Source organism: Bufo gargarizans, chromosome 5 (genome assembly GCF_014858855.1).
Source record: "Bufo gargarizans isolate SCDJY-AF-19 chromosome 5, ASM1485885v1, whole genome shotgun sequence".
NCBI lineage: Eukaryota > Metazoa > Chordata > Amphibia > Anura > Bufonidae > Bufo > Bufo gargarizans.
The window spans coordinates 24,915,899-24,928,060 of record NC_058084.1 but is presented as its reverse complement, the minus strand read 5'-3'; the positions used below and the strand labels follow the sequence as shown (position 1 = coordinate 24,928,060).

The 12,162-nt window shown below is 43.5% G+C and overlaps 1 protein-coding gene across 1 annotated transcript in view; it reads right to left on the bottom strand.

Moving 5' to 3' along the window:
• Positions 1 to 11,879, bottom strand: part of LOC122939286 (autotransporter adhesin BpaC-like) — a 76,836-nt gene extending 64,957 nt beyond the window's left edge. Inside the window, exon 1 of the mRNA XM_044295359.1 lies at positions 11,710 to 11,879. Within this exon, the coding sequence (XP_044151294.1) occupies positions 11,710 to 11,767 (58 nt within the window). The 5' untranslated portion in view covers positions 11,768 to 11,879. The remainder of the gene's footprint in view (positions 1 to 11,709) is intronic.
• Between the last annotated feature and the right edge of the window lie 283 nt (positions 11,880 to 12,162).

Genomic DNA, 12,162 nt, shown 5'->3' with positions numbered 1-12,162 from the left:
ACAACAGCTAATCAGATTTCAGCCATTGACCTCCCTTGGAAGTAGTAGCCGTTTCTCAGGCTCCCTCTATGGCATTGAACCCTGATTCCCAGTTACCCGTGATCACCATGGTAGGCACAGAAAAGAACATCGAAAGTTGATAGGGCAGACATCAGAATAGATCGTCACCGTCACGGGGATGTGCTATCGCCCAGAGGTTATCTAGAGTCACCAATGCGGCAGCAGGCCCTCGCCCCTAATGTTTTAGATGATCAGACCAGCAGGCCCTTGCTCCAAATGTTTTTGAGGGTCACCAGGCCATCAATCATAATTTTTCCAGGCTGTGTATGATGCCCTCCTTTATGTGTAACAAAGGGTGTATTCCAGTGCCGATTCCTTGTAATTTTTGGCAGCCCTTTCACTTAGTGCATAGGCTTTATGAGTGTAGGAGTCCCACTACCTTAACAATTATACCACAATGTGAATGAGGCCCTCCTTTATGTGATATGAGGGTTGTATCGGAGTGCCACCTCCTTGTAATTTCTGGCAGCACTTGCACTTTATATACAAGTAAATATACAGGAAAGAATGTTTCTTAACAATTTTTCCTCTAAAATTGTTTTTTTTTCTGGTTTTGTGCGTATTATTGTCATGTAAAAGTGGCGACTACTCAGACAACATGGTTCCCAGCAGCGACCTGGGAGTCCAAGATGCATCCAGACATCCTCCCCATGCTGTTCCTGAACCATTTCGGTGGTGTTTCCATACATTTCTGACCTTTTCCTATGAACCAGGCACCCTCCCCTCTTCAGAGCAGGGGGTACCTGGTTTAATGCTCGGGTTCTCCCATTGACTTCCATTATACTCAGGTGCTCGGTAGATGTGTTTGGCCCAAGCACCCGAGCACTTTGGTGCTCGATCAACACTAGTAGGTAAGTATCATGGGTTAGGCACCATCGACCCCTCTTGCTGTGGTGCGGGTTCTGAAGGTTTTTTATTATATTAGGGTTGTTTTAATAGTTAAAAATGTCCAATTCTAATAATGATTCCTTGATGAACAAATATAAAGATGCAAATAAAGTTCCCACCACCACTGGGCTCACCACCAGATGACTGAAGTAGTGCGGAGTTACTGGTGACGTCCTCGTGTGCCGGCAAGCACCTTACAGAAAAGGAAACTTCACGCATGGGTCTCTCGGCTGAGTAGCGCTTAAGCTCCACAATTTGGTTTGGTTGTATACATTGGAGTTGAAAGTCCTAAAGACAAATAGACACATATATCTTTGCTAGTGTCCCTCTTCCTTCATTTCAAAAGTCAGGCGGTATGATACAGTATATGCCTACTAGGACTTACAACTTGAATATATATGACCTAACCAAATCGAGGAGTTACCCCTGCCGCTTCGGAGCTTAAAGGGGTTGTGTCACTTCAGCAAATGGCATTTATTATGTAAAGTAAATACAAGGCACTTACTAATGTATTGTGATTGTCCATATTGCCTCCTTCCCTGGCTGGATTCATTTTTCCATTACATTATACACGGCTCGTTTCCAGCAGCTGTGGTCGTGCTTGCACACTGTAAGAAAAAGCACCAGCCTATGTGCTCTCCCGCGGTCTCGGACACCAGAAAGGCCAGCGCTTTTTTCCTATAGTGTGCAAGCACGACCGCCACTGCTGGATTGCAGGATGGCCGTAACCATGGAAATGAGCAGTGTATAATGTAATGCAAAAAATGAATCCAGCCAGGGAAGGAAGCAATATGGACAAACACAATACATTAGTAAGTGCCTTGTAGTAACTTTCTCTACATGATAAATGCCATCTGCTGAAGTGAGAGAACCCCTTTAAGTGCTATTCAGCCGAGAGGCTGTCGAACTACAATACGCAGCCAGCCATTGGAGTCCAACGCCACATGCCCAAAGTTCCGTTTTCTGTAAATTGCTTGTCGGCACGCGAGGACTTCTGTCAACCTATGGTGAGCCCACTAGTAGTGGGAACTTTATTTTCATCATTTTTGTTCATCAAGGAATCATTGTTAAAATTGGACATTTTGAACTACTTAAACAACCCTAATATAATGAAAAACCATCAAGACCCGCTCGACGACCCGAGGTCAGTACCCATGATACTTAACTACAATGACTATTGTCTCCTATTACCGGACATATTGAATATCTACGAGGTTAACTGTAAATTCAGACGGGATATCCTCATTGTGACAGATCTGTCTCTGAACTGGTTTTAGGCAGAGGATTTGCGTCTTGTATTTGACTATAGACTGACTACTCTGATGTTTATATAAATCGATTATCACTTGATTCATTATTTCGTCTATCCAGCGTATTAACTCCTTAGTGACCAGTCTATTTTGGGCCTTACTGACCAAGCGCTTTTCTTCCTTTTTTCATCGTCGCTATAACTTTTTTATTTTTCCATCTATGGAGTTTTATGAGGGCTTGTTTTTGCGGGACAAGTTGTATTTTTTAATGGCGCCATTTTGGGGTACACATAACTTTCTTATTAACTTTTATTAACTCTTTCTGGATGGGAGATGGGGAAAAACAGCGATACTGCCACTGCGTTTTTACGTTATAAATTTTATGGCGTTCATTTTTCGGCATAAATAACATAATATCTTTATTCTCTGGGTCAGTACGATTACAGTGATACCAAATACATATTGTTTTTTTATGCTTTACTACTTTTTTGCAATAAAACCCCTTTATTTTAAAAGGAAAAAATGTTTTTGCATTGCCTATTCCCAAGACCCATAACTTTTTTATTTTTCTTTCAATGGAGTTGTGTGAGGGTTTGATTTTTGCGGGACAACTTGTATTTTTCATTGGTATCATTTTGGAGTAAATGGCGCTTTTATTATCACTTGTTATTACGTTTTTTCGGTGGAAACTAAGTATGGCATTCACCTGTCACGGCTGTAAGTGAGCAACAAGAGCCTACACAGTGAATAGCAACTGACCGGACCCAAACTAGGGAGGATAAAGGGTGACCCCTGTCAGACCCTAAAAGCTCTCCCTAAGCTGCTAAGCACATGTCCAGATCCAGATGGTGGATCGAGGCATGCCCGCGTACCTAAGGCTGATGACCACTGAAACCCCTACAATAGTGGAAGGGGCACGACCACCGGTGCCCTGCTCAGTATATAAACGGAACCGGGGTCGCCTCGGATCCAGTCAGCAAAGAAACAGAAACACACAATGTCTGAACACTTAACTGAAGGAGCTGCAGCTGCAGTAAAAACAGATCCAAAGTCAGCAGACAATATCCGAAGTACTTGCTTCAGCAGAACACAGATCCAGTGAAAAGATATCACACAGGTGAAGATACTCAAGCGAGAGATACAGCTCAAATGAAAAGTATAATCCGCACCTCTACAAAGGAGGAGGGGTGATTTAAAGGCAGCTAAATCAAACACAGGAGGAACAGCTGGGAGGAAGGAAACAGAAAGTAAAGACCTCATCACAGGGGCGGAGAAACAGGGCAGAGGGAACTCCTCCAAGCTCTAATAGTGACATCATCACAGGGGTGGAGAAACAGAGCTGTGAGAACGTCTCAAAGCTCTGGTAGTGACATCACCGTAGGGGATGATTTACATTATATGTATCTAGTCTGGGTCATTATGCGGCAATACCAAACATATGGGTGAAGATTTTTTTTTTTGCAATTTTTTTTTGAAAAGCGTATTTTCAATGGAAAAAAAACGTTATTTTTTTTATGGATTTTTTTTATTGAATAAATGTTTTTTTCTTCTTCTTCTTCTTCTTTTTTTACCACTTAATAGTCCCACAAGGGGACTATAACAGACAGTATTTTAATTGCTTTTAAAATGCAATGCATTATCCATATAGTGCATTGCATTTTAATGGCAATGCTATTCTAACATTGACTAGCGGGCTGTGCCAGAGAGGTGCAGCCTGCTGAAAATGACTAAAGGCTCGTCTGGGGCCTACATCAGACCCCAAGCAGCCTTCACATACATCGGCACCCTGCGATCGCATTTGCAGGGTGCCGATGGGAGATAGAGTGAGTCCCCTCTCTCTGTCAGCACTTTACATGTGGCGGGAGCCTTTGCCCGCGGCACGTAAAGTGTTAAACAGCCTGGACCGGCAGAAGTGTTAGAGCAGGGCCGCGGCTCTCATTTGAAAGCCGGGTCCCCGCTGCACGGGGAACCCATACAGCGCTCAGACTGGGCCGCCGTAAAAAAGCAGTGTCCCAGCCTAAGGCTCCTTTAGTGACCGCCATAAAAAGGCGAATGGGTGGTCACTAATAGTGATGAATGAACATCGGCTGGTACGATCAAATGTTCGCGAACCGCAAGTTCGCGGCGGATCCCATTCACTTTAATAGCAGGCGAAGCAGAAAGACAGTGATATACTAGAGGGGTATCAATGACAAAAATTCCCACAAAAAATATGTATCTTAATCAGGGGCCATTTTTATGCGTCTTAAAGGGAAATTCTCAGAAATATGCCCTGCTGGAGCCTAGAAATTTTTTATTTTAGGCCACGGGAGTACGAGCCTTAAAAATTAGGCATTCACCTGACATAAAAGAAATTCTGACTATGTGGCTCGAGGTACATTATGCGGTCAGTTGATAAAAATTTTAGTGTAGGCCACTGGAGTACAGGCCCCAAACATTAGGCATTCACCGGACAGAAAAGAACAAGTAATTATGTAGCTGGAGGTACATTGGATGGTCATTAAATATATCAATTTTACTGCGGCCAGTGAAGTACAGGTCCCAAACATTAGGCATTCACCGGACAGAAAAGATCTTAGAAACAGAAAAATAGAATGTGTCGGCAGATAAGAACCATTCGGCCCATCTAGTCTGCCCAATATACTGAATACTATGAATAGCCCCTGGCCCTATCTTATATGAAGGATGGCCTTATGCCTATCCCATGCATGCTTAAACTCCTCCACTGTATTTGCAGCTACCACTTCTGCAGGAAGGCTATTCCATGCATCCACTACTCTCTCAGTAAAGTAATACTTCCTGATATTACTTTTAAACCTTTGCCCTCTTATTTAAAACTATGTCCTCCTGTAGCAGTTTTTCTTCTTTTAAATATTCTCTCCTCTTTTACCTTGTTGATTCCCTTTATGTATTTAGCAGTTTCTCTCATCTCCCCTCTGTCTCGTCTTTCTTCCAAGCTCTACATGTTAAGGTCCTTTCATCTTTCCTGGTAAGTTTTATCCTGCAATCCATGTACCAGTTTAGTAGCTCTTCTCTGAACTCTCTCCAAAGTATCAATATCCTTCTGGAGATATGGCCTCCAGTACTGCGCACAATACTCCAAGTGAGGTCTCACTAGTGCTCTGTAGAGCGGCATAAGTGCCCCCCTCTGTCTACTGGTAATGCCTCTCCCTATACACCCCAGCATTCTGCTAGCATCTCCTGCTGCTCTATGACATGGTCTGCCTACCTTTAAGTCTTCTGAAATAATAACCCCTAAATCCCTTTCCTCAGATACTGAGGTTAGGACTGTATCACTGATTGTATATTCTGCGATTATGTGGCTGGAGGTACATTAGGAGGTCGCTGCATAAAAATTGTACTGTAGGCCAGTACAAATACATGTCAAATACATATGTTTAAAAGAACTAAAAATATAAAATTGGATTAAAAACGTGGCTAACGAAATCCCCCCTCTTGAATAAACCCCAAATGATAATAGGTGAAATTCGATACACGTGGTCGTCACAGTTGTTGAATTCCTCCGAGGCCCCAACAATTAGGCATTCACCGTACAGAAAAGATCAAGTGATTATGTGGCTGGAAATATATTAGAAGGTCATTGGATATCAATTTTACTGCAGGCCAGTGGAGTACAGGCCCCAAACATTAGGCATTTACCGGACAGAAAAGAACAAGTAATTATGTGGCTGGAGGTAGATTACACGGTGATTGCATATCAATTTTACTGCAGGCCAGTGTACTACAGGCCACAAAAATGATTCATTCACTGTACCGAAAAGAACAATTGATAATGTGGCTGGAGGTACATTAGGCTGTCACTGTATATCAATTTTACTGTTGGCCAATTAGATTAAAGGCCTCAGAAATTATGCATTCAGCGTGCATAAAAGAAAAAGAAATTAGGTGGCTGGAGGTAGATTACACGGTCATTGGATATCAATTTCACTGCAGGCCAGTAAATACATGTCAAATACATATGTTTAAAAAAACTTAAAATATAAACTTCAATTAAAAACATGGCTAACGAAATCCCCCCTCTTGAAAAACCCCAAATGATAATGTGGTCGTCACAGGTGTTGAATTCCTCCATGGCCCCAAACATTAGGCATTCACCGGACAGAAAAGGCCTTTTATGCCGCTGTATTTACATAAGACAGGGACCATTATTTGTTCTGGGTGGTGGCGGATATGTGTGGTCTGGCATGAGGAAATACACGCTCCAGAGAGAAGGCATAAGGTACGATGTCACTAATGACGCCCTGGCTGCGACTGAACAGTTTGATGATCTTATCAAATGGCCGCAGGAGTCTGGTGAAAAAAAACAAGCTCCGGAGAACCTGTCCTGCCGCAGACTTCGTACAGGTAGTCGTTAACAGAGCGTTTCTTCTGGAGCAGCCTATCAAACATATACAAGGTGGAGTTCCATCGCGTCGGGCAGTCACAAATCAGACGTCTGACGGGCAAGTAGTGTCGCCGCTGAACGTCAGCAAGGCGAGCCATGGCCTTGTAAGATCTTCTAAAATGGCCAGAGATTTTCCTGGCCTCCCGCAAGACATCCTGGACCACCGGTGTACTTGGTAACAAATCGCTGCACGACTAAGTTCAGGACGTGTGCCATGCACGGCACGTGTGTTATTTTGCCCTGTTTCAGCGTGCTCAGCAGATTGGCACTGTTGTCACACACCACTTTACCAACTGTCAAATTGAGCAGGGTTGGCGACTGATCGGCCTGTGACTGCAGAGCTGAAAGCAGTGCAGGACCGGTGTGGCTCTTGGCTTCCAGGCACAACAGCCATAGCCCAGTATGGCAACGTCTCACCTGGCACATCGAATTGGTTCTGGCGAGCTGGGAGGGGTGCATCGGAAGAGGTGGTAGCAGTGGAAAAGGAGGAGTCAGCCGAGGAGGAGACGGAGGATGGGGTAGGAGGAGGAGAAGAAGAGGCAGGCCTGCATGCATTCCGTGGCGGTAACACCAAATCCACATGGGTGCCACGGGTTGCATGCTTGATGGCTGTCAGAAGGTTCACCCAGTGGGCAGTAAAAGTTATGTACCTTCCCTGGCTGTGTTTGCTAGACCACCTTCTATTGCGCGTGAAAAAAATTGTCATGTTTGGTACCCAAAGCCGAACCCGGACTTCTTCACAGAAGTTCGGGTTTGGGTTAGGTGTTGTGTAGATTGTATTATTTTCCCTTATAACATGGTTATAAGGGAAAATAAGAGCATTCTGAATACAGAATGCATAGTACAATAGGGCTGGAGGGGTTAAATTATAATTTTTTTTAACTCACCTTAATCCACTTGTTCGCGCAATAGGACATTTGATGACGTCACTACGCTCATCACATGGTCCATCACATGATCCATCACTATGGTGATGGATCATGTGGTGGACCATGTGATGAGCGTAGTGACATCATCAAAGGTCCTATTCCTCAAAGAAGAAGAAAGAAGAGATGCCGGCTGCGCGAACAAGTGGATTAGGGTGAGTTAAATTATTATAATTTTTTTTTAACCCCTCCAGCCCTATTGTACTATGCATTCTGCATTCAGAATGCTATTATTTTCCCTTATAATCATGTTATAAGGGAAAATAATAAAGATTAGGTCCCCATCCCGATCGTCTCCTAGCAACCGTGCGTGAAAATCGCACCGCATCCGCACTTTTATGGGGTCAGTGTTGCGTGAAAAACGCAGAATATAGAACATGATAGAAGATTTTCACGCAACGCACAAGTGATGCGTGAAAAACAACGCTCATGTACACAGACCCATTTAAATGAATGGGTCCGGATTCTGTGCGGGTGCAATGAGTTTGCATCACGCATTGCACCTGCGCGGAAAACTTGCTCGTGTAAAAGGGGCCTTAGTCTATTGTCCATATGTGAATATGAAGGTCCATAAAGTATCATTGTTGAAGGGTATGAACCTCCTTCTCAGGCTCCATGTGTGTCTTGCATCTTCTTCAGCAGCAACCCGCAATAGAAGAGTGAGAGTAAGAAGAAGACGACCCCCTTGTCTGTCTCTGTCAGCCATTTATACCGTAGATACAGGCATGTCTTACCAATGTATGTACTTCTACATTGTCATATTTGGAGACTTCAAATATAGGTCTTGACGTTCCCATACAACCCTCCCATCGTCCTTGTGTATCAATATAGATGGTGTCATTGTGTAGTGTAATAAATCCTTTATATTAAATACCAATTAATATTATATCACATATTATTTAACACATATATACACTTGGGGGAATGGAGGAGCCTTATATACTGGCACTACAGGCAGCATGATATATAGTTATATACTAAACTATGGGGGGAGCATTATATACTAAACTATGGGGGAGCATTATATATACTGAGACTACAGAAGGGGATGGAGAAGAATTATATACTGGAACTATGGAGGGAGCATTACATATTCTCAATACAGAGAGCATTACTGGAGAGTTATAATTGCAGGGAGGGCATTAGAACTAGGGTGGACACTGCACAAGGGGCATTATAAATAGTGGGGGCACTATGGTTATATTATTACTACTGGGGGTCCTTGGGGGGGGGCATTATTATTATTGGACACATTATGGAGGGCATTGCTACTAATGGGGGCACTCTTGAGGAGTATTAGCACTATTAGGAGCACTATTACTATGGAGGGCATTGCTACTAATGGGGACACTCTTGAGGAGTATTAGCACTATTGGGAGCACTATTACTATGGGGGGACTATCTGTATGGCACTGACAGTATAGTGTTTGTAGGCATGCGGGAGTACAGCGGACACATGATGACAGTGGTCTGAAAAAATGTGAGGTCTGTACCAGTTCCCCAACTACCATGTGCCATGTTGTAATACTGTCTTCTTATGTGGTAGAGGGGGCTGCACACTCATGACCTCTGCCCATGATGATCTGGGCCAAATGGAGATGAATAGTCACTGGATCATTCCTTGACTGCTTCTGTCAGCAACTTCAGTCCTGTCAAACTGCTCATACCCCATTGCGGGTCACACACAGATGATACATTTCTGTGGCTGCAGTGTTCCAAATACAAAGTTTGAGCCAAATGCAATTGAGATTTGCAAGTGCCCAGGGGTGGTATTTGCCTCTTCAGTGCCCAGGGGCAGTGTCTGGTTGGCAACTCTGTGTGTCATCCATGTTTTCTTTTTTGTCTGAAGAAAGGTTAGATATTAAAGGGGTTGTCCAGGTTCACAGCTGAACCCGTACGTAACCCCTTCTCCCCTCATTCAGCATGAATGAGTAGAGCATCAGAGCATTTTATTAATCGTACAGAACAAAGGCTTCATTGCAAAAAAGGCTTCATTGCAAGAGACTTCCATCTAGCAGTGATCCCGGTGATGTCACCAGCACTAATGGGCGGTCTTTCACGCTGCCCTAGCCTGTAGAATCAGGCTAGGGCAGCGCTATAGACAGCCCATTAGTGCCGGTGACATCACCAGGATTACTGCTAGGCAGAAGCCTCCACCTAGCAGTGAGAATGTAAACAAAACAGCCCTTGCCCTGCGCTATGCTGCACAGGGCAAGGGGGAGCAGCGGAGAATGACATGCTCTGATGCTCCACTCATTCATGCTAAATGAGGGTTAAGTTTGGGCTCAGCTCTGAACTTGGACAACCCCTTTAAATAGAGATAGATACAGTGGATAGATAGATAGACATTACATAGATAGGAGATAGATAATTGAAAGATAATTAGACTCTCTGATATTTATTGTTCCATGGGTATCAGAGAGTAATATATATCAATATAATGCAGGAGCAGTAGTGTTATGACACCAGTTACCTACAGTCATGTGAAAAAATTAGGACACCCTTTGAAAGCATGTGGTTTTTTGTAACATTTTTAATAAAAGGTTATTTCATCTCCGTTTCAACAATACAGAGAGATTAAAGTAATCCAACTAAACAAAGAAAACTGAAGAAAAGTCTTTTCAAGATCTTCTGTAAATGTCATTCTACAAAAATGCCTATTCTAACTGAGGAAAAAGATAGGACACCCTCACATGTATTCCCTCTTAAATTGGCTCAGATCTCACACAGGTATATCACACCAGGTGCACATAATTAGTAGATCGTTACTCTGCATGTTGAATGAGGCTTGCCCTATTTAAACCTCAGACATTTAGTTTGGTGTGCTCCTGACTGTTGAAGTGAGAGTGAGCACCATGGTGAGAGCAAAAGAGCTGTCAGAGGACTTCAGAAAAAAGATTGTAGCAGCCTATGAGTCTGGGAAGGGATTTAAAAAGATCTCAAAAGATTTTGAAATCAGCCATTCCACTGTCCGGAAGATAGTCTACAAGTGGAGGGCTTTCAAAACAACTGCCAACATGCCCAGGACTGGTCGCCCCAGCAAGTTCACCCCAAGAGCAGACCGCAAGATGCTAAAAGAGGTCTCCAAAAACCCTAAAGTGTCATCTCGAGAACTACAGCAGGCTCTGGCTACTGTTGATGTAGAAGTACATGCCTCTACAATCAGAAATAGACTGTACAAGTTTAACTTGCATGGGAGGTGTGCAAGGAGGAAACCTTTGCTTTCCAAGAGAAACATCGAGGCCAGACTGACATTTGCCAAAGATAAAGTTGACAAAGACCAGGACTTCTGGAATAATGTTCTTTGGACAGATGAGTCCAAAATTGAATTATTTGGACACAACAGCAGAGGACATGTTTGGCGTAAACCAAACACAGCATTCCAAGAAAAGAACCTCATACCAACTGTGAAGCATGGAGGTGGAAGTGTCATGGTTTGGGGCTGCTTTGCTGCAGCAGGACCTGGTCAGCTCACCATCAAAGAATCCACGATGAATTCTACTGTGTATCAGAAGGTGCTTGAAGAACATGTGAGACCATCAGTTAGAAAATTAAAGCTGAAGCGGAACTGGACCATGCAACATGACAATGACCCAAAACATACTAGTAAATCAACCAAAGATTGGCTGAAAAAGAAGAAATGGAGAGTCCTGGAATGGCCAAGTCAAAGTCCAGATTTGAATCCCATTGAGATGCTGTGGGGTGACTTGAAAAGGGCTGTACGTGCAAGAAACCCCTCAAACATCTCACAGCTGAAAAAGTTCTGCATTGAGGAGTGGGGTAAAATTTCCTCAGACCGATGTCGAAGACTGGTAGATGGCTACAAGAACCGTCTCACTGCAGTTATTTCAGCCAAAGGAGGTAACACTCGCTATTAGGGGCAAGGGTGTCCTATCTTTTTCCTCAGTTAGAATAGGCATTTTTGTAGAATGACATTTACAGAAGATCTTGAAAAGACTTTTCTTCAGTTTTCTTTGTTTAGTCGGATTACTTTAATCTCTCTGTATTGTTGAAACGGAGATGAAATAACCTTTTATTAAAAATGTTACAAAAAACCACATGCTTTCAAAGGGTGTCCTAATTTTTTCACATGACTGTATAGGGCAGTGATATTGTGGACACACAGCCATGATCAGCGGATATTTCTGCTGTCACTGTATGGTATATGTCTGTATCTTACCAGATATCAGTAGCAGAGTGAGCATCGCACACAGAGCCCGGCCCGTCCAGGAGGCCATGGTCCCTTGGATCCAGCATGTAATCAGGACGTCTTCTTGTGATGGTCGATTTCAGGTCACTTTGATAGAAGGACACCAAGCTCATTCACCAGGGCTCCGAGCCGGAGACTTTTACAGCAACGAGTGAATATAAGCCGGAGGTGAGCGGCTTCCTCTGGGGTCTGGAGGGAAACTGGAGCTCAGCATGAAATATTTCTCAACCAAATTATATTTAACTGCCAAAGTCACACATTGAATACAAGCAGGAGGCCGCCCTCGAAAATTCCCTACTGCTTTTATATCTCATTATAAGTGCTTCCTTAAAAGGCTGGTCCACATGGGTCCCTGATGATAAGCTGAACACAGGGTGTCTGTGCTCCTCCATCTGACATGTATACAGATGGTTAGTCCATGTT